At 38.9% G+C, this 24,513-nt stretch overlaps 1 protein-coding gene across 4 annotated transcripts in view; it reads left to right on the forward strand.

Annotated features, from left to right (window-relative positions):
* Positions 1 to 24,513, forward strand: part of c11.1 (maestro heat like repeat family protein c11.1) — a 1,259,325-nt gene that overhangs the window by 226,785 nt on the left and 1,008,027 nt on the right. For all 4 annotated transcript variants that reach the window (XM_090383553.1, XM_090383554.1, XM_090383556.1 and 1 more), the window contains exon 8: positions 10,186 to 10,326. In XM_090383553.1, the coding sequence (XP_090239679.1) occupies positions 10,186 to 10,326 (141 nt within the window). The remainder of the gene's footprint in view (positions 1 to 10,185; positions 10,327 to 24,513) is intronic.

Here is a 24,513-nt window from a genome sequence, read left to right on the forward strand (position 1 = left end):
AGCTCACAGGTCTATAGTTACTTGTGTCAGCCTTTGATCCTCCTTTGTGAATTGGGGTCACATTTGCACATTTCCAGTCTATGGGTACCTCCCCTGAGTCCAAGGAAGCTCTCATAATTATGGCTAAGGGTTTGCTTACTTCCTTTGCTGCTTCCTTTAATATAACTGGATAGATCCCATCCACCCCGGGTGCCTTTCTTGTGTTTATCTTCAACAGTTTCTCCTCCACTTTACTCCCAGTTATTTCAAGATTCTCTAGCTTACTGCTAGAGTTGAATACACCTCTGGCATTCCTCTTGCTGAATAACTCCTCATGTGTGAATGTCGATGCAAAATATTCATTTAGTTTGTTAGCTACCTGAGCAGGATCATCAACAGTTGACCCATCAATATCAAGTGGACCAATCTGATTCATCCCCTTCCTTCTGGAGTTTACATAAGTAAAGAACTCTTTGCTGTTTTTCTTTGCATCCCTTGCCAAGGATTTCTCGTAATCCGCCTTCGCCTGCCTAACCTCCTTTGTAACTTGGTTGCATATCAACTTGTATCTATCATAGGCTTCTGTGTCATGTGTTAATTTGTAAGTATCCCATGCATTTTTCTTCTCTGCCATATGCCTCATTAGTTCATCTGACATCCATTTTGGCCTAAACCTTGAACAATATTTCTTAGTTGGTATGTAAAGCCTAGTAGCTTCCAAGATATGTTCTTTGAATGCTTCCCATTTTGAATTTGCTGTTGGTAACATCATCAGTTGGTCTCACTGTATAGAATTTAAATACTGTCTCAGTCCATCGTAGTCGCCTTTACGGAAGCAATAACCCTTCCCTTTACCCCTAATGGTAGTTACCTCTTTCAGTAAATCCCACTTCAGCACACTGTGATCACTGCCACCTAGTGGTTCATTTTTCTGCAGATTCTTAATGCATGAAGAATCACTGCTGATAATCAAATCAAGAGTATTACTCCCTCTAGTTGCTTCCTGAACATGCTGATGTAGAAAACAATCATCCAATAAATCCACAAAAGCCCTGCTAGTGTGTGAGTAACCAGCCCCCAAATTCCAGTCAATATCTGGGAAATTAAAATCTCCCATTATAAGACTCTCTGATTTACTGGCCCACTCTATTTCCCTGTACAGTTCCTTATTATACTCATCAGAGTCATAAGGCCTATAGCACACTCCTACTCTCAATTTTGATCTCCCAATGCTTATGTCACACCAAACTGACTCAACACTGCACTGTCCAGCGATGTCGACTGGCTTCACTTCCTTGGTTTTTATGTGTTTCTTAACTAATAGCATAACCCCCCCCCCCTTCCTATCCTGTCTATCCTTTCTGTAGACGTTGTACTCCCCAAATTGCAGTTCTGCATCCCTTATATCTGTGTGACACCACGTCTCTGATATCCCAACAATATCTGCCTTTGATGTTTTGAGCAATACCTCAAATTCATCAAATTTATTTACTAAACTCCTAGCATTGGTGTACACGCAAGTATACCTGCACCTGTTTCTATTCTTAGCTACCCTAACACAACCCATGTGTTTATTTGTACCGCAATGGCTCCCAGCAGTCTCTGAAATACCATGCATCTTGTTTTTCAGGCTTCTACTCATTCTAATAGAAGCAGTGCAAGAATCTCTTTCACCTCTGCCAGTGGCTACTGTCAATCTATTGGTCTTTGTCTCCCCCCAAGCTAGCAGTTTTCCGACCCACCTAACACTGCCTCGATAGCATCAGCAGATATTCTTGCACCCTTTCTATTTAAGTGTATCCCATCCCTGTAGAAGCAATCTCTCCTGTTAACAAGTACAGTCCAGGCTGAAAAAAATTCTACCCCTTGAGCCTTGCACAATCTTTCCAGGGCCGAATTGATCGAAAAGGCTCTCATCATATACTCCCTCCTATCGTGTCTGGGCAGAATTGCAGACACTTTCAAATTCAACCCTAATTCTCGGCTTTTGTTCAACAGTGACCTGTACTTGTTAAGTAATTCTGCCGGTCTCCTACTCTTAATATTATTAGTGCCAACGTGTACAACTATATCACCTTTTGTGCCCTTAAAAGATGATATTCGCTCTACAACGTCATCAACCTTTGCCCCTGGCAGACATACCCTGGTCCTGTTCCACCTATCTTTTTTACAAAGCATGTTCCCCGTTTCCCTGACAATTGAGTCACCAACAACTACTAGTTCCTTCGGGACCAGCGCATTCTGCCTTGGGGGTTGTCTCTATGTCACGTGATGTCCAAGTGCAAGCTCTGGCGTTGATGTGGGCAGCTGAGAGCTTGATGGTCCCCTCAGTTTAGTTCCTTCGAGGGCATCCACCCTGTCCTTCAAGCTCTCATATAGGCCCACAAGAACGCCGAGTTGTTGCCTGATATCGATACACTCCTTGCATCGCGCACACACAAAGACATCCCCCTTGGCAGTATCATGTCCCGTACCCGATTGCTCTGCAAACATCAAGCAAACAGTGCATTTTATAAGGCTGTGAGTCAGAGGACAACTGCCCCCCTCAGTTCTGCTCTGAGCCACAGCGCTTCCATTAGCTTGAGCCTTTTGCTTTGCTGCTCTGGTCTGAGTCATGATTCTATTAATTTATTAATTAATTATAATTAATTATGTTATGTTATTAATTATGTTAAATATAATTAATTATATTACGTTTGTAATCTAAGTCGTTATATGTATTTATTTAAACGTACAATTTATTTAAACGTACAATTTAACTGCTAACGAAGTTCAACTAACGCTATCTAGTACGGCATACAACTATCATATCACAATGGCGGGAAAATTACGAACGCTAGCGGGGTTGAAACACGTGGAAACCTTTACCGATACTTTTATGCAATTACAAGGCCGAGTAAAGAATAAATACACCAAGTTAATCAAAAAATCACAAAATAATGTTATACTACTAAATTTAAATCAAAAGTTTTAGAAAAACAATTTCAAATCAATAAATAAGAAAAATCCACTTAGCGGCTTGGAACACGACCGTCTCTAGTAGCCTCGTCAGCAGACTGCAAATTTCAATTAATTAAAACTGGTTCAGATAATAAATAATTAAAATCAGTAATTATAATTTTTGATTAGCGATTTTAATTATTTATTATCGGAACCAGTTTTAATTAATTATTATGACACAATGTCTTCTCGCACTCATGGTCTTGCTGCAGTGGTTTGATGTGTTTCGGGGTCAGGGGCTTTTGATTCCGTTGCGCGTCGTCGGATTTGGTCGTATCTCTATGAGTGATACGACCAAATCATTAATTCTTTAATTCATTTTTTCACTTTTTTCATCTTATTGTATTCGTCACATATGAGAAAGAATTCACTGGAAGCATTCCACGAAAAATTGAGTTTATCTCTTACTTTTTAATATATTAAAAAATTGTGAAAGTTATTGAGCCCTGTAGCTCTGAATTTTTTACTATATTTTTTTTTTTAAATAACTTTATTTTGTTAAATAACTTTGTTCAGTAAATACTGTTAAGTCAGATAGTTGTATGACAACAAAGTTTAAATCAGTTCTCTGTATCGCATTTTTTTTTTTTTTCTTCTCTCACCTTGTGACAGGTATTGGTACTGAGTGTATGAGGTGGTTGGTTGTGTCTGGTTACTATTATTATTATTATTAATAATACTACTACTACTACTACTGGCTCCTCCGTAGCCAGGTGGGAAGGAGCAGCAGTGTGTAGCACACGACCGGAGTTAGAGCCCGTCACCACCAAATACGGAGGATGCGGAAAGGTCAGGGAATGACCTCCGCATATCCCGGAGCAATATGGCCTTAGTTGCTAATGCTCCTAAAAACCAAATAACAACAACTACTACTACTGTTAATTGAGGAACTTTATAACTATCCTACAGGTGTTTAGGCTTGCAGCTTTCTGGGGTTCCATGTAGGTTTTTCCTTAGAGGCCTCTTGCTGCTAGGTTCTTCTGACGAGTGGTACGAAAGTAATGCCTCCTATTTTTTTCTCTCAAAAAATTTAATTCCTACAACTATGCCTTTAACATCAATTTATCCTCAATCATTAATAAACACACTGTTATTTTCCACAAAGTCACCATAGTTTTTTATGCATATCTGCTGTCTCTGAGTCATATGCTCTATTCCAATTCTGTGAAAGTCCCTACTCTTGCTCTGGAGGACTTCGCAAATACTGTGCTTGAGCTAGTCATCATCTGCAAAATGGGTTCCACAGAGTGCATCCTTCTGCAGTTCAAAGAGGTGATAGTCAGAAGGAGCAAGATCTGGGCCATGAGAGGGGTGGGGAAAACAGTGCACCCCAGTTTTGCAATGGTCTGCATTGTGCACAGACTGGTATGGGGTCATTGCATTTTGTCATGGAGAAGAAGAAACTCATTAAGGTTTTTGTCCAGTCGAACTCTACGGATGTGCGCTTTCAACTTTTTCAATGTTGATTGAACTGAGTAGATTGTGGTACCACACTCCAAGAAATCCACAAGCAAGACCCCATCTTTGTCCCAAAACACTGCCGCCATGACTTTACAGACAGAAGGCTGTCTTTTGAACTTCTTGCATGGTGAATTTTGACTGACCCTTAATTTCAGGGTCATAATGATGGATCCAGGTTTCATCACCTATGCACGAAAGAAAAACCTCTCCTTCACTCTTGTAGCACTGGAGTAGTTCCTTACAGATGACTTTCTGGCTTTCTTTGTGCTCATGTGTCAGCATTCTGGGCATAAACCTTATTGTAGCCTAGTTCTTTTATGATGATCATCACAGCAGGTTTCCCTATACCCACTGCATCACATAATTCACGTGTTGTGATGCTGCAGTCCTCTTTGATCAGCGCATCGATCCGGCTCTTGTTGTCTGTTGTCACTGATGTTACTGGCTGGCCGTTTTGGGGCTTTTCAACAATATCATTTTCCCCATTCTTAAAGTGTCTTACCTAATGTCTAACTGTATTTGCATCTACAGTATAGTCACCATAAGCATTTTTCAGATGCGTATGGCCATATTTTGATAGGCATCACTTCTTCCTTGGTAAGAAATTCAATCACCACTCTTTGCTTGATACATATATCTGTAATATCTACTGTTTTGAACTATCCATGAGCTGCACTCATGAGACTGATCACAGCACCACTCAGTATGGCAAAAATGAACTACGGTGCCACATTTGAAAACAAAAAATTAGGAGGCATTACTTTCTTACCCCTCCTCTTATATAGGTTCTTTGGCACCATGCTGATAGTTAACAAGGTGATCAGGATGGTCATTACTTTTTCCATAGCCACATTACTTTTACTTCCTGTCTTAGGTCTGTTTGCTTCTTGATCTTTTTCTCGTAGGTTTTCTGGAGATTGCTGGTGTTGGGCATTGCTATGTCAATCAGGTAGGTAGTCATTTCCTTCTTGTCGATGATGGTTATGTCAAGCCTGTTGTGTGGGATTGTCTGGTCTGAGATTATAGTGCAGTCCCAGTAAAGTTTGGGTGTAGGGATCGCTAGTATGGCTTTGGGTTCAAAGTTTTAATACAATACACTTTCTTTGCTGGTATTTTGTGCTAGCTTCTGGTATATTATCCTGTTGACCTGGTCATGTCTATATTGTATTCAGTCTGGTGATCAGCCTGTATCCTGCAGTGTGGTGTCGGATTTGTTTCTGGGTACAGGTAATATAGTTGACATATGGCATCTGTCAATCTGAAGTCTTTGGCAAAGCATTTTCCATAGTTCCTGGTGTTCATTACCTTTTTTCACTTTTTTCATCTTATTTTATTCATCACATATGAGAGAGAATTCACTGGAAGCATTCCACGAAAAAACTGGTCTTATATGGAGAGCTATGTAAATTACTTTTATTAAGAGCGCCTTCTTTGCCCGTCTCTCTGTATGAGTAGTTGACACACGACACAACACATAACTCTGTTAAGGTTGTGTGTTGTGTGCTATTTGTATGTTTATGGCTTGGTAGATTGGTGCTTTGTTTTCCAGAAAGTAATTTCTCAGGTTCTTAATTGCCTTCTGTTGTTCTTCATGGTCTTTCATACCTCTCTGACCCCCCTTTCCAGGCTATGATAAATCTATCGATGGTTAACTTCAGGTGATATTGGCAACTCTTGGTCATCATTTATCATCATCATCATCATCAGCCATTTTCAATCCACTGCAGGAAGAAGGTCTCTCCAGCAACTTTCCAGTTCTTTCTATTTTGTGCAAGGGCCATCCATTTACTACCCACAAACTCGTGAATTTCATCTGTCCATCTCCGTTGTTGTCTTCCAGATTTTCTTTTAGCTCCTCTTGGGTACCATTCTGCTATCTCCTTAGTCCATCAATCATCATGTCTTCGAGCTATGTGTCCTGTCCAAAACCATGTCTTTAGTTTTGATAAGAATGTCCTTTATTTGTGTTTGCTGCCTAATCCATGTATTTCTCTTCATATCCAACAGTCTGATCCTAATATAATTTGTTCCATTCTTCGCTGTGTAGTTTTCAGCTTCTCTTCCATTCTTTTGGTAAGTCCCCAAGTTTCGCTTCCATAAGTCATGGTGGAGAGTAACATTGGTTCATTATTTTACATTTCAGACAAAGTGGGATATTGCTCCTCAGTATGTGACTATATTTCCTGAATGCTATCCATTTGAAATTTATTCTTCTTTTGACTTCCAGCCATTTATCTTTATTACAGCCAATGACTTGTCCCAGATAAGTATATGAATCCACTTTTTCAATTACTGCTCCTTCAATGATTATATCCCTTTCTGTGGCATACTTGTTCATGATTACTTTTGTTTTAGCCATATTCATCTTTAGTCTGAAATCCTTACTAACTCTTCATAACTGATTAAGATTTTCCTTATATTTTTGGGATTGTGGCTTACGATCACAATATCATCTGAAAATCGTAAATGGTTTAGGTACTCTCCATTCACATTGAATCCTTTCTATGACCAGTCCAATATTCTGAAAGGTTCTTCATGAGCAGCAGGAAACAACTTTGGAGATATTGTGTCCCCTTGTCAAACTCCTTTATCAATTTTAAATTTGCTAATGTCTTTGTCTAGTCTAATAAAGGAGGTAGCTCTTGTTTGTTATTTGGTTTTTAGGAGCATTAGCAACTAAGGCCATATTGCTCTGGGAATATGCAGTGGTCATTCCCTTGACCTTTCCGCATCCTCTGTATTTGGTGGTGATGGGCCCGAACCCCGGTATAATCAAGAAGTGTGTGCTACGCGCTGCTACTCCTTCCCACCTGGCTACGGAGGTACCAAAGGAGGTAGCATTCCCATATATTTTATTCAAAATCATAATTTATGGAGTATCTGTGCCTTGTCTTTCCAGTGCCCGAAACATTGCCTTATGCTGTATGGAGTCAAATGCCTTTTCATAATCCACAAATGCCAGGCATAATGGTGTTTTATATTCATTTGCTTTCTTCACATAATATCTCTTAGCTGAGATATTATGTGAAGGTGATCCATAGTTGAGAATCCTGTCATAAAGCCAACTTGCTGTTTTGGTTGATTTTTGTCAAGTATTCTTTCTAATCTGTTAGTGACCCTTGTGAACAACTTGTAGATCTGGGATAACAAGCTAATTGGTTTGTAATTTCCAATTTCTGATTTATCTTCTTTCTTATGCAGCAAAATTATGATTGCATTATTCTCCTTAGGCATCATTCCTTTCCTAATGTATTTTGTGAACAGTCTTGCCAGTTTCTGTGTAATGTCTCTTCCTCCCAGTTTTAGCAACTTTCTTCACTCAGAGGTTTTTGATTCTTCATTTTCTTCATTGCATGATCTACCTCATCAGGAAGGATATCATGTATGTTGTATGTGTTGCTAATTTGTGATCCATCGTTCTCACTGCTTGCCTCATTCTCTCCCTCTTTATATAATTCTTTATAGTAGTCTTCTGCTATTTATATGTACACCATCACTATTCTTCAGTTTCAGCATCATTTGTCTTTCTTTATTACTGCTGATGACTGCTGATTTAAGTCCTTTGTTTTCCCTTAATGCTTGTTCTACTTTTCTTGTGTTAAATCTTCTTTTGTCTTCTCAGAGTCTGTTTTTAATGGCTGAGTCTATTTTTAAAATAAGAAATAATGAGTCAAAAAAAAAAAGAAAAGTAATGAAAAGTGGTGGTGCTACTAAACATAAATGGTTTACATTAGAAAAAAAAAACTTGATATTATCAAGTGCCATGAAGATGGTGCATTGTATGCTAAAATCGTGTGGGAAAATGGAATGATTGAAGCATCAGTGCAAATGATTATTTGAAAAAAGGATCTGTATAATGAGCTGCAAATTTCTACTGCATCTTACATGACAGAACTGATTAATAAGAAAAGAAGTTCTCTATGATTAATATGGAACGTCTTTTATTAATGTGGATAGAGATTGTAATCAAAAGAGAATTCTTTTGAGTTAAAACATCATTCAAGTATAATCCATGAGCCTTAATAACCCACTGAAGGAAAAAGAAGAAAATGAAGAGGAGGAGACTAAGGAAATATTTACTGCCAGTAGTGGTTGGTTTTTCCGCTTTAAAAACTGTGTTGGGCTTTACAATATTCATATCTCAGGTGCAAGTGCAAACAAAGATACTGCTGCAAGATTTCCCAGTGAATTGAAAGACATCATTGAAGAAGGTAGCTACAAGGACGAAAAAATTTTCAACTTTGACAAAACTGGACTGTTCTGGAAAAAAAAAAAAAAAAAAAAAAAAAAAAAAATGCCCTCACAAACTTTTTTTTTAGCTAAAATTAGAAGACCCAATCTGGATATGAAGCATCAAAAGATCGGTTAACACTTTTGTTGCGGTTGGAAACTCATCTGGGAATTTTAAATTGAATTCTCTACTCATGTTTAGAGTAGAAAACCCAAGAGCTCTAAAGGGTTGCATAAAAAGATATTTCTTCAAATAGGCCTATGAGGTAGGAAAAGTTCATGTTCTTAATGATTACACTCAACACCAACCATGTGATTCGATAAAATATTTTTACTGAAATTATATATACAATGAATAATAAAAACTGATCTATTTACATTAAAAGCAATAAAATAGTTGAAATAGTTAAAATATTTACAATAACTAAAATAATACGATTAAAATCCTTAAAATACTGGTAACCGTAGTTTTTGCAAACAACAGCCTCCTTTCTCAACAGTATACTTCTTTTGTACAGCACATCCTTAAGTAGTAGGTTCACGGCACTCACACACGTGGTTCCACAGGAACATGATCGGTATTCCCCACTTGCGCACTGGAACCAGAAATGGCTTGGGAGCATGCTATATGGAACCGATCGTCCCGTCCGAGGACAACAGCCTCAAGAAGGGGATGCAAATGCACACCCCTATCTCTATTAATAATGTTGTTAGATGAACTAATTCGCAAGCTCTCGAGCCACTTGTGGTCCCAGAACCCATGTGCACGTTCCACAATGACCGCATCTTCTGGTGAGATATGATGTTGCTTCTCCCAAAGGCACCTCTGTAGCTAGGTGGGCAGGAGCAGCAGTGCATAGCACACACTTCTTAATTAGACCGGGTTCAAGCCCATGACTACCGAATACGGAGGATGCGGAAAGGTCAGAGAATGACTAACACATATCCCCGGAGCAATATGGCCTTAGTTGCTAATGCTCCTAAAAACCAAAAAACAAACAAGCTTCTCCCAAAAATGCTCCACCACAGCAGACTTCCCATAATTCACGGTCTTTATAGCACATGAATGCTATAAAGACATCAGGAAAGAAAAGAATGATCATATCCAGCTTAGGACCCTGGGTGTACCAAGCCCATACTCACCAGATGTGAGCCCCTGGGGTTGTTACCATTCATACTAATTCTGCAGTAATCTTCATAACTTAAATCTGAATAAGGAGCTAAATTTTCTTATTCGTCAAGAAAAATCATCTTGCTTATGAAATCTGCTGTCAATTGATTGATTTCCCATTTCTACAAATATTTGCCTGACTGACTGACTTTGTGCCAACAGGATATTTAAAATGGTAGTAACGGGGAATTTTTTAGGTTAAAAAATTTAAACGTTTTTTAAAATAATACATTTCTGCTTTATCTCTTGATTCATTCTGTTGTAAAGGTACTTTTTTAAAAACTATATGAAATGTTAATATAATTTTTATTGGTTTATATATAATTAGGTTTTGCTTTCAACAGGTAAGATCTGAGGTTGTAGAAGCTTTAGGACAAATGACTCCCTTATTAAGTAAAGAAAAACTAGAGGAGCAACTGCCAAAAGTAATTGTGGGAATTTTACTTCTTTATAAACGACAACAAGAGTCATATCACACTACCCAGGTATGTTAACATTATTTCATTATAATTTATGCTTCATAGATATTCTTTTGTCCATAATAATAACACCAGCAGTGTCTTTTTATTGAGCATAAATGGATTTCACCCAGTGATAGGGCAGAAGAGTCTCACTGGGGTTATAGAGATTTTAAAAAAAAAAAAAAAAAAAAAAATATATATATATATATATATATTGAATCCGCTATATGAAGGATAAGTATACAGCACAGAAATATCAGGTAAGAAACAAAAAATTTAGTATTACAGTGGTGAAACATTTTTATATTCTCAGTGTATAACACACGCACACACACAGAGTTGGCTGGCTTTTCATTAGCAACACCTGCCTGATACCTGATGGAGCCACCTTTTACATATAAAGTGGACCATATACATCTTGACATGGATTCCACATAGTGTTGCAGGATGTCTTGTTGTAGTGCTACCCATGCATTGCGCAATGATGCCCACAAACATGCTCAGTTGGGTTATGATCAGGTGAGTTGGGCTGCCATGGGAGGATAGAGAATTCATTGTAATGTTCTGAAACCAGTTAACAACTGTCCAGACCTTGTTGATAGATGCTAGAGGTTTCTGTAAATGGTCAGAGACAACAAAGGTAAGCTGTCCCACCGAGCCATTGATTAATAGTGGTCAGAGGACCTAGGACATGTCACCAAAATAGTCCCCAAACCTTAACACTGATGCCTCTAGCCTGCTGAACACCAGCAGTACATCCAGTGCATTCATGTTGCTTGTCCAAATGCAGGTACACCCATCAACATGATAGAGTTGAAAATAGGATTCATCAGACCAGGCAACAGATTTCCATAAGTCAATGGCCAATGTTAGTGTGCTGATGTGTCCATGCAAGGCACATTTTGTTATCTCACACTGAGCATGGGTTCCATGAAGACTGTCGATTGCCATAGCCTATACAAGCTAATGTCCAGTGCAAAATTAATATCCATGTGGATATTAATCTAGCTATTCCTGCATTGTACTATTTGATTAGCTTGGCCTCTGTGATACGTCACTGCTGTATTACAAGATGAAACATATACAGCATTCACCATGGGTGTTGATCACACATGGCTGTTCCACCTGTGGAGAGAGAGAGAAGGTGCTGTGGTCGCGGAGGTGAACAGACGCATCAGCATGAAGCTGGGCTTGATGTAAACACGGCGGACAGTGACCGATGGTGGCTGTGAAGATTTCTTGGATTTTCCTGCTTCAAAAACCATGGATCTTGGATTCTTCAGGTTGTGTACAGATAAAAACAACTAGTATTATTCAGGTAAGCTTGTTAGTTATAGTTATTTTTAGCTATTGCTGGTTTTTTGAATGCATTTACGCACAGTAAAGTTGTTACCGCTGTAACGATTCTACTGTTGCAGATTGTGATATTGCAATGCCTCAAAATTCCAAAAATTGGGATAAATTTATTAATCAAAATAGTTGGATAAATATGATTTGTGAGGGGAAATGTGAATTACTCCCCTGGATATAAGGAACATTATAATAATAGCAAAATGACTGGCAAAGACCAAAACTCAAAGGGAGAAAACTGAAAAATTAAAAAATATCGATCGCGATCCTGACTTGAAAGACCTACCTGATTTCTTATAGAAAGAACCCAAAACAATGAAGAAACTACAGATGACAACTTAGAAGCTTGTCATTTTAGTGTAAAAAGGGCTAGAAAAGGCAAAAACCAGATAGAAAATTCAGATCAAAATGAGAATGATAATTTAAAGCCAGGGGTAACAACAACAACAGAAGAGAGGAAATTTCAGCTTATAAATCAAATAGAGGATCCTATATCTAACAAGATTGCAGATAGTGTACTGCTGGTTAGTTTTGGAACCTGGAGTGATTGAACTTAATATGGAAAACAATGTATTGAAAGCAAAATTAGAAACAGTGACTAAAGAGAAGAATAATTATAAAGAAATAAATACTTTTACACACTCAAGTAACAAGGGCCAGCAAAGCAGACTCATCACAAACTATACAAACCATCAATAAGACTAAGGAAATATCAAAGGCAAAAGAAACAAACATAATCGTTATAAAGGCTAAGTCTGACTCTAGATACAAATCCAGCAAGGCAGTCAGGGATTCTGTCATGACAAAATTAAAAACTCATTTGAAAAAAAATAAAAGTGAATAAGATGAGAAAAATAAAAGATAATGGAGTTTTAATTGAAGTAACAAATAAAGAGGATGTTAAAAAGATTGAAACCAACCCAGAGGTAGTAAAATTGGGACAGCAAACAGAAAAGCCAAGGGGTAGGAACCCCAACATCATTATATTTGACAACCCTGCGACAACTCTGGGAAGAGAAATTATGTACAAAAATTTTATTAATATAATGGAACTGGAAGCGTTTGCCAAAGAATTTCTTCTTAAAAGAGGGACAAAAAAAAATGGGCAATTCAAGTGTCATCCAGAATTTGGAAAAACCTATTAGAACAACAAAGAGTCTAGACCTTTATGGAAAGAATTCCCTGAATTTATGGTTGCCTGGACCAGCCATAAATTCAGGGAATTCTTTCTCATACAGAAGTGCTTTTAACTGTCATAAATATGGTCATACTGTCAGAGACTGCAGTCAGAAATCTCCTGTCTGTGAGTCTCTGTAGCCTACGCTTCTTGATTAGACCAGGGTTCGAGCCCGTGACCACCAAATACGGAGGATGCGGAAAGGTCAGGGAGTGACCACCGCATATCCCCAGAGCAATATGGCCTTAGTTGCTAATGCTCCTAAAAACCAAATAACAACAACTCCTGTCTGTGGCCACTGTGCAGTCACTGGACATGATTACAAAAACTGCCAAAATAAAAATCAGCAGCCAAAATGTGCTAGCTGCAAGGCAGCATGGCAGATTGGCTATGCACACCAGGGATGACAAATGCCCCTGTTACAAAAAGATGGTAAAACTCATACAATCTAGGACTATTTATGGGCCAGATTTAAAACATAAATGTGACTAGGGCTCTAAATCACGTCCAATTGAATGTTCAAAGAGCAAGAGATGTTGTAGATCATAGTAAACTCAAATTATAAGAAAATTACATAGATATCTTGGTACTCCAAGAAGCTCCCCCACACGCACACGTGTAGGGTTAAAGGGTACCCAAAAGGCTACAAAATAATAGAATATACCTCAGGTGTCCCTTCTACAGCAATAGTAGTTAAAAATACTGACCTTAGTCACAAAGGTGGGTCACCTCTGCTCCCCAGTGGTAGTGTATGGCCATATCCTGAGTGCTGTAGGACAATTTTACATTATTTCAATATATTCCAGACCAGGTGAAGATATAAATCTAATTGTTGAATAGGTGGTAACTATTGAATAGATAGCAAGTATGTGACAAGCAGTCATAGATTTTCTACCTACTGCAAATATCATTGTGTGTGCTGGTGTCAACTGCCGGTCAGCCTTATGGCATAGCTGTATGGCACACACAACAGCCAGATACTTCCAGACTATATAGCTTCCTCACCCTTTCAAGTGCTAAACCAACCAAATAACGTCCCAGCTTTTAGAAGTACCATGTGGGAGAGTGACATTAACCAACGTTAATGTCACTCTTGCCACAAATTCAATTGCTTATAAAATTAGAGACTGGTGTGTCCAGCCAGTGTGGGCCACATCAGATCATAGAGCCATCAGTTTCAAACTAAACAGACAGTCAATTACAAACAACCCAACACTCCTTGTTGGATATCAAAAAGAATAACCTTAAAAAGGCAAACTGGCAGATTTTTGCAGACCAGCTGAAAAACAGGAAATCAGGTTAGAGGGATTTAAATCAGGAAAATGTGGTGTCTAGATCAGGCAACTGTAGTCTGGATGAGCAAACACAGACTACGACAAACATTTTCACAAAAACAGCAAACCTGTCTATCCCACAGAAAAAAACAGGGAAACAGGCAATCCCCATAATGTTCAGGATAAGGGTGCACCAGACAAAGAGAAATTTTCAAAGAGATAGTACATCTTGGTCACAAAATTAGGTGGATTCACTGAGAGATTGTTATAGAACTCTGGGAAAATAAGTATACAGCCCTCATAAGAGACAAGAAAAAGGAATGCTGGAGGCACTTGGTGGAAACTCTGGAAACAATAACCCTTGAGAAGTTGTCTATAGAATAGTGATCAGCAAGCTGCCAAGAGGAGATGTCTTAGAAACTACTTTCAAACCAGATGGAATTCCAACCATGTTGGGTGGATTCTGCAAATAACATCTTGGACAGTATTATTCAGACTGAAACTGGGGATCCTTCCCCCACCCAGTTAGACATTATAAAAGAAAACACTGAATATTACAATGCCAAATTGAACCTCTGTTTACTATACAAGACTTAGAAATAGCACTAAACCAAAAACAACAAATGCTCAGGTTTTGACTTAGAGGTTGAGATTATCAAAAAATTAGGGAAATAGCACCAGACAAATTAATAGCATTATATAATAACTGTATGACAGAAGATATATTCCCAAAAATATAGAAAAAAGCTGTGTTAAGATTAATTCTTAAAAACCCTGAGAAACCCTCTGCTGATCCCAAGTCATTTAGACCAATAGCCCTACTTCCTGTACTAGGGAAAATATACAAAGACTAATACATAGTAGATTAGTTCAATACTACACAGAAGTAGGTTTACATTCCAACAATCAGTATGGTTTTAAGCAGGGCAACTCTATAGAGAATGCCATGCTTTGACTCACTCTGGTGGCCTAATGCCAGGCAAATGCCAGAGTCTCCTAAGTAACAAGGTTCCAGGAATCGACACACCCTGTGAATAAAGGCTGCCTGCAGGGTTCAATTTTTGGTCCTTTGTTCTTGGATGAATTTCTGGTCTTGGATCTTGGCACTTTGGAAAGCCTGGCCTTTGCAGATGACATGATTTTCCTTGTAAAAGATAACATGAGTGATTGTAGAGAAAAGATCAAATTTCACCCTCTTTCAGCTTCAGGAGTACGCACAAATGCACATGTTCAAAATATCGCCTGAAAAACACCAAACAAATACTTCTAAAAGGCAATTTGGGTATAGGATGACATCCACAAATCAAAATTAACGCAACTACAATAAAAACGGTACTACTACTATAAAAATTGACATACTTGGAGAAGAAAGTGAGAAATTATGCAGGTATGATTGCCAGAAGCAGACTGGGGACACAAAAGAAAAACCCAGGCAAAATTTAATTTCAAATTCTGAGGTGTTGGAATGAATTTTCAAAAAACAATGTGTTATTGGGCTCACATTACAATATTTTCACAATTCGATGGTGTATCTGGAACTGATGAATCGCATAAAGAGGAGGCCCATTACTTACATCAATTCGGTAGCATTAATAAATACTAGAAACATTTCAGGACCAAGCACTGAACTTCATAGGATGTTACACATAACAATAATACACAAAAGGCAGAATCTGTTTGCTCTCAATGCTACATTTCTCGAGTATCTACAATTTCATGTGGGACTGCAAAGGCTTCACTGAATCAAAGTACACAATTTCAGAATTATCTTTTGCATCCAGTTCTTTAGCATTAGCATTAGTAGAGGCATATGTTGCGAGAAAGCAAGCTTATGCAGCATCAGCCAAAAAAAAAAAAAAAAACACGCTCACATTTCACCCCTCCATTCATTCCAAGTACCTGTCCAGCTCAGCCTTAAATTTATTTAGGCTATCAACTTCCACAACAAAGGATGGACGTCTGTTCCATCAACCAACCACCTGCTGGGTAAAGGCAAACTTCCTCACATCTATCCTACATCTGACTTTTCCCAATTTGAATTTATGCCCTTCTCAAATGATTATACTGAGAATCCTGCCTCGGGCTTGGATCAAATTACTGCAAAAACTTTGGGAGATGCATTATGGCCACAGAAGCCAATGTGCCAACAACTACCAAAAAAAAAAAAAATTATACTGAGCAAGAGGAAGAATTTCATCGGCATTGAGCATGCTCAAACCATTCAAGGCTTTATTAGCATTAGCATTAGCAGAGGCATATGATGCAAGAAAGCAAGCTTATTCAGCATCAGCCAAAAAAAACAAAAAAAAAAAAAAAAAAAAAAACCCACTCCCATTTCACCCCTCCGTTCGTTCGAAATACCTGTCCAGTTGAGCTTTAAATTTGTTTAGGCTATCAACTTCAACAACCAGTGATGGAAGTCGGTTCCACCAACCAACCACCCGCTGGCCAAAGGCAAATTTCCGCACATCTATCCGACATCCGTCCTTCCTCAATTTGAATTTATGCCCTCTGAGGTGATTATTCTGAGAAAGATGAAGAATCCCATTGGCATTGAGCATGCTCAAACCATTCAAAGCCTTATACACCTCTATCAGATCACCTCGCCGGTGCCTAGTCTCCAGACTCTGTAATTTGCAAAACTTAAGCCTTTCTTCGTAAGAGCAACCCTTTGTTCCATTTACTAATCTTGTTGCCCTTCTCTGTACCCGTTCCAGCAGCTCTACATCCTTCTTGAAATGAGGCCTCCAGACCTGTATACAGTACTCAAGATGTGGCCTTACCATTGCCTTATACAATGGAATAATCACCTCCTTATCCCTGCTAGAAAAATTCCTGTATATCATTGACAAGACACCATGAGCTACTCTTGCAGCTCGTCTGCACTGCTCAGAGAACTTCATATCTGCCTGCACAATTACCCCCAGGTCCTTTTCATTCTCCACCACTGTCAGTGTAGTACCGCAGAGTTGATACGTTGCTCTGGGGTTACTGTTTCCCATATGCAGCACTTTACATTTGTCGATGTTAAACCTCATTTGCCACCTCTCAGCCCATCTGTTCAACCTGTCCAGATCCTGTTGCAGCAGCATAGCGTCAGTATTGTCCTTAACGACCCTGCCAACCTTTGTATCATCTGCAAACTTGGACATTAAACTTGATATCCCATCATCAATATCATTCATAAACACCGAAAACAACAACGGACCCAACACTGAACCTTGAGGAACTCCACTAATAACATTAGTCCACGTTGAGCAGTGTCCATTGATTACCACTCTCTGTCTTCTGCCACTCAACCATCCCTTTATCCATAGCAACAATTTTCCACCAGTGCCACACTGCTCCAATTTGTGCAGCAGTCTTCCATGTGCAACAGTATCAAAAGCCTTTCTAAGATCCAAATATATAATATCAAAGTTATTCCCTGCATCCAGTTCTTTTGTGACTACATCATAGTATCCAATCAAATTGGTCAGGCAAGACCTGCCCTTAACAAAACCATGCTGCGTCTGAGCTATAACTGAATTCTTGTCTAGATGATCCTGCAGTGCTTCTTTAACCAGTGCCTCCATTAATTTACCTGGAACAGAAGTTAAACTAACAGGTCTATAATTACTTGTGTCAGCCTTTGAACCTCCTTTGTGAATTGGGGTCACATTTGCACATCTCCAGTCCATAGGTACCTCCCCTGAGTCCAAGGAAGCTCTCATAATTATGGCTAAGGGTTTGCTTACTTCCTTTGCTGCCTCCTTTAATATAACTGGATAGATCCCATCCACCCCAGGTGCCTTTTTTATGTTTATCCCCAACAATCTCTCCTCCACTTTCCTCTCAGTTATTACAAAATCATCCAGCTCACTGCCAATGTTTACTTTACCTACATCATTCTCCTTCCTGAATAACTCCTCATGCGTGAATGTAGATGCAAAATACTCGTTTAGATTGTTAGCCACCTGAGCAGGATCCTCAACTGTTGAACCATCAATATCCAGTGGACCAATCTGATTCATCCCTTTCCTTTTCGAGTTCAAGTATGTAAAGAACTCTTTTCTGTTTTTCTTTGCATCCTTTGCCAAGGATTTTTCATAGTCTGCCTTTGCCTGCCTAATCTCCTTTGTGACTTGGTTACAGACCAACTTATATCTATCATAGGCTTCCATGTCACCCATTAATTTGTATGTATCCCATGCATTTTTCTTCTCTGCCACATGTCTCATTAGTTCATCTGACAACCATTTAGGCCTAAACCTTGAACAATATTTCTTAGTTGGTATGTAAAGCCTGGTAGCCTCCAAGATTAGTTCCTTGAATGCTTCCCATTTTGAGTTTGCTGTTGGTAACATCATCAGTTGGTCCCACTGTATAGAATTTAAATACTGTCTCAGACCATCATAGTCGCCTTTACGAAAACAAAAACCCTTCCCTTTACCTCTGATGGTAGTTACCTCCTTGAGTAAATCCCACTTCAACACACTGTGATCACTGCCACCTAGTGGTTCATTTATCTGCAGGTTCTTAATGCATGAGGAATCACTACTGATAATCAGATCAAGAGTATTGCTCCCTCTCGTTGCCTCACGAACATGCTGATGTAGAAAACAATCATCCAATAAATCCACAAAAGCCTTGCTAGTGTGCGAGTGACCAACCCACAAATTCCAGTCAATATCTGGGAAATTAAAGTCCCCCATTATAAGACTCTCTGATTTACTGGCCCACTCTATTTCCCTGTACAATATCTTATTATACTCATCAGAGTCATTAGGCCTATAGCACACTCCTACTCTCAATTTTGATTTCCCTATGCTTATGTCACACCAAACTGACTCGACGCTGCCCTGTCCATCGATGTCGACTGGCTTCACTTCCTTGGACTTTATGTGTTTCTTAATTAATAGCATAACCCCTCCTCCCCTCCTGTCCTGTCTATCCTTTCTATACACATTGTATTCCCCAAATTCCAGTTCCGCATTACTTATATCTGTGTGACACCACGTCTCTGATATCCCAACAATATCTGCCTTTGATGTTTTGAGCAATACCTCAAATTCATCAAATTTATTTACCAAACTCCTAGCATTGGTGTACACGCAGGTATACATGCACCTGTTTCTATTCTTAGCTACCCTAACACAACCCATGTGTTTACTTGTACCGCAATGACTCCCAGCAGTCTCTGAAATATCCTGCATCCTGTTTTTCAGACTTCTGCTCATTTCAATAGAGGCAGTGCAAGAATCACTTCCACCTCTGCCACTGGCTACTGTTAATCTATTAGTCCTTGTATCCCCCCCAACTAGCAGTTTTCCGACCCACCTAACACTGCCTCGACAGCATCAGCAAAAATTCTTGCACCCTTTCTATTTAAGTGTATCCCATCCCTGTAGAAGCAATCTCTCCTGTTAACAAGTACAGTCCAGGCTGAAAAAAATTCTACCCCTTGAGCCTTGCACAATCCCTCCAGGGCCGAATTGATCGACAAGGCTCTCATCATATACTCCCTCCTATCGTGTCTGGGCAGAATTGCAGACACTTTCAAGTTCAACCCTAATTCACGGCTTTATACACCTCAATAAGATCACCTTGTAGGTGCCTAGTTTCCAGACACTGTAATTTGAAAAATTTAAGTCTTTCTTCATAAGAGCAATCCTTTGTTCCATTCACTAATCTTATTGCCCTTCTCTGTACTCGTTCCAACAGCTCTACATCCTTCTTAAAATGAGGCCTCCAGACATGTATACAGTACTCAGGGTGCGACCTGACCATTGCCTTATATAAGAGGATAATCACCTCCTTATCCCTGCTAGAAAAATTCCTGTATATCATTAACAAGACTCTATGAGCTACTCTAGCAGACCATCTGCACTGCTCAGAAAACTTCATATCTGCCTGCACAATTACCCCCAGGTCCCTTTTCGTTCTCTACCACTGTCAGTGTAGTACCACAGAGTTGATACATCACTCTGGGTTTGCTGCTACCAATATGTAAAACTTTACATTTGTTAATGTTAAACTTCATTTTCCACCTCTCAACCCATCTGCTCACCCTTTCCAGATCCTGTTGTAGCAGCATAGCATCAGTAGTGTCCTTAACAACCCTGCCATCCTTTGCATTGTCTGCAAACTTGGACATTAAGCTTGATATACCATAATCAATATCATTTATAAATACAGAAAACAACAATAGACCCAATACTGAACCCTGAGGGACTCCACTAATAACATTAGTCTGCGATGAGCAATGTCCATTGATTACCACTCTCTGTCTTTTTCCACTCAACCATCCCTTCATCCATAGCAGCAATTTGCATCCAATGCCACGCTGCTCCAATTTGTGTAGCAGTCTTCCATGTGCAACAGTAGCAAAAGCCTTTCTAAAACCCAAATATATGATATCAAAGTTATTCCCTGCATCCAGTTCCTTTTGGACCACATCAAAGTATTCAATCATATAGGTCAGGCAAGACTTTCCCTTAACAAAACCATGCTGTGTCCGAGCTATAACTGAAGTCTTGTCTAGATGATCCTGCAGTGCTTCTTTAACCAGGGCCTCCATTAATTTTCCTGGAACAGAAGTTAAACTAACAGGTCTATAATTACTTGTGTTGCCCTTTGATCCTCCTTTATGAATTGGGGTCACATTTGCACATCTCCAGTTCATGGGTATCTCTCCCGAATCCAAAGAAGCTCTAATAATTATGGCTAAGGGTTTGCTTACATCCTTTGGTGCCTCCTTTAATATAACTGGATAGACCCGTCCACTCCGGGTGCCTTTTTTATGTTTATCTTCAACAATTTCTCCTCCACTTTCCTCTCAGTTATTACAAAATCATCCAGCTCACTGCCAGAGTTTAACTCACCTCTGGCATTCCCCCTCCCTGAATAACTCCTCATGTGTGAATGTAGATGCAAAATACTCATTGTTTATTAGCCACCTGAGCAGGATTATTAACAGTTGAACCATCGATATCAAGGATGCAAAGAAAAACAACAAAGAACTCTTTGTTGTTTTTTTTTGCATCCTTTCCCAAGGTTTTGACTTTGCCTGCCTAATCTCCTTTGTGACTTGGTTACAAACCAGCTTATATCTATCATAGGCTTCCATGTCACCCATTAATTTATATGTATCCCATGCATTTTTCTTCTCTGCAACATGTCTCATTAGTTCATCTGACATCGATTTAGGCCTAAACCTTGAACAATATTTCTTAGTTGGTATGTAAAGCCTAGTAGCTTCCAAGATAAATTCTTTGAATGCTTCTCATTTTGAATTTGCTCTTGGTAATATCATCAGTTTGTCCCACCGTATAGAATTTAAATACTGTCTCAGGAGGCGCCTCCGTAGCCAGGTGGGAAGGAACAGTAGTGCATAGCACACGCTTCTTGATTACACCGGGGTTCGAGCCCGTGACCACCAAATACGGAGGATGCGGAAAGGCTAGGGATTGACCACCCCCATATCCCCGCCCTAAAAACCAAATAACAACAACAACTGTCTCAGGCCACCGTAGTCACCTTTACGAAAGCAAAAACCCTTCCCTTTACCCGTGATGGTAGTTACCTCTTTGAGTAAATCCCACTTCAGCACACTGTGATCACTGCCAACTAGTGGTTCCTTTATCTGCAGATTCTTAATGCATGAAGAATCACCTCTGATAATCACATCAAGAGTATTACTCCCTCTAATTGCCTCCCAAATATGCTGATGTAGTAAATCCACATAAATCCAAAAAGCCTTGCTAGTGTGTGAGTGAGTGACCAAACCATAAATTCCAGTCAATATCTGGGAAATTAAAATTCCCCATTATAAGACTCTCTGATTTACTGGCCTACTCTATTTCCCTGTACAATTCCTTATTATACTCATCAGAGTCATTAGGCCTATAACACACTCCTACTCTCAATTTTGATCTCCCAATGCTTATGTCACACCAAACTGACTCGACACTGCACTGCTGTGTGACTGCTTTTCCTACTGTTTTTCTCTCTACTTTGTCTTGCTATTTTTGCCTTCAGGAGAATGCTAATACCATATTCATTTCTTGCCCATTGATTGATGTATTTCCTACAGAAAATTATATACTCAGTTTTATATACAATTATTGTACAAAATTGTTCTTTGCTTTGATTATTATTAAGGTAAAATGGTTTCTTGTCTACAATGTTATTATTATTTTTACTTGTCTGTTTATTTTACAAAACCTTAATACATGTGCATGCATTTGAGTTTTCATGTGCTTAATGAATGAATGAAAAAAAAAAAAAAAAGGAAAAGATGAATAGTTTCATGTTTGTATTCTGTGAATGCATGTTTTTTTTTTTTTTTTTTTTTCTTTTCTCAATTCAGCAAAATAAATAAAAGTTGTTTCATTGAAAATAATTGCAATCCATTTGTAAAAGAGCAATTATTTGTGCTTATAGCAGAATTCAGAACAGTCAAAATTTTTACCAGAAATAAAAAAAAACAAAGTTGGACATCTGATAGGTAGGTGCTGCCCAACTATTTTTATCATGATTGGTGCTATTATTGATGCCGGGATAAGTTGTAGGACAGGAGTAGTCATGAGTGGCAGCCATTTATGATGGACATATGTTATTTCTGGGGTAATATGAGATTCAGTGCTATGTCTCCTTGTGGTTATTAATGTTTATCAATGATATTGATGTATGAATTTCAAGTTTAATGTGTCAGTTTGTTATGATACAAAGGTGAGAATGTTGTTAATGAAATTAATCAGTAGTAATAGTAGTAATGACAAATGATGCAAGAAAGCAAGCTTATATTTCATCGGCCAAAAAAAAAAAAAAATAATAAAAAAAATAAATAAATAAACCTACACAGTTCATTCATTGTGCCCTCCAAGAAGTTGTCTAGTTTTTCCTTGAATTTATTCAACCCATTCACTTCCACAGCAACAGATGAAAACCCGTACCAACACTCAGTCACTTGCTGGCTGAAGGCAAATGACTGATGTCACTTGCCTTCCACACATCTATCCTGGAACCATCCTTTCTTAACTTAAATTTATGCCCCCCCCATGTGTGTAGTCTCAGCGAAAGAATACCATTAACATTCAGTTTACTGAATCCATTCAATACTTTAAACACCTCAATCAGATCTCCCCGCAGGTTCTTAGTCTCGAGACACTGGTTTGCAGAACTGAAGCCTTTCTAGGTAAGAGCACTCTTTTGTTCCCTTCATTGGTCTGGTTGTCTTCTCTGCACCCATTCCAGCAGATCTACATCCCTCCTAAAGTTAGGACCTATATACCGTACTCACGATGCGGCCTAGTCATGGCCTCATACAAAGGAATAATCACCTCCTTATCCCTGCTAGCAAAGTTTCTGTATGTCATTGACAAAACCTAGTGAGCTTCCCTGGCAGCATGCTTGCACTGCTCGGAGAATTTCATATCTGACTGCAAAATTATCCACAGGTCTCTTCCATTTTCTACTATTCAGTGTGTAGTACCACACAGTTGATAAGTTATTCTGTCCATATAGAGTACCTTGCATTAGTTGATGTTTAACTTCAACTGCCATTTCTCAGCCCATTGACCCAGTTTCCCTAGGTCTTGTTGCAGTAGGTCACCCTGATGACTGTCTTTAACCACCCTGCCAACCCGGCGCCTCCGTAGCCAGGTGGGAAGGAGCAGCAGTGCGCAGCACACGCTTCTTGATTAGACCGGGGTTCGAGCCCGTCACCACCAAATACGGAGGATGCGGAAAGGTCAAGGAATGACCACCGCATATCCCGGAGCAATATGGCCTTAGTTGCTAATGCTCCTAAAAACCAACCAAAACAAACAAACCTGCCAACCTTTGTATCACTGCAAACTTATACATTAAGCCTGATATACCTTCATCAGTATCATTGATAAATATTGAAAACAACAACGGGCCCAGCACTGAACCCTGCTAACCTCCACTAATAACATTAGTCCACAAAGATAAATGCCTATTGGTAACTACTATCTGTCTTCTTTCACTTAACCATCCCTTCATCCATAGCAATAACTTGCCCTTAATGCCACAATGCTCCAGTTTGTATAGTATATGCTGCTACTTGCTGGGCTGAAAAATGGAAGCTGTTGTTTAACAGAGATAAACACAAGATACTTCATTTGGATACAGTAATCCCAGAATAACACTCAATTTCTGTTAGCACCAAACTCAAAATAAGTGATTAGAAAAAAAAACATAAGAATTATATTTATTCTAACAATCATTTACTTTCAGGCTAAAAGAAAATTTCTGAAAATCAATTATGTAACCACCCTTTTTCAATTTAAATTTGTTTTCTTGTATCCCTGTGCACGCACACACACATCCCTCCATCCAGATTTAGAAAGTAAATATGCCACTTTCAATTATTTTAACCCTTTTAAAACCTTCGAAAATTTTAAT

Source organism: Mastigoproctus giganteus, chromosome 10 (genome assembly GCF_048544385.1).
Source record: "Mastigoproctus giganteus isolate SK-2022 chromosome 10, ASM4854438v1, whole genome shotgun sequence".
In the NCBI taxonomy this organism is placed as follows: Eukaryota; Metazoa; Arthropoda; class Arachnida; order Uropygi; family Thelyphonidae; genus Mastigoproctus; species Mastigoproctus giganteus.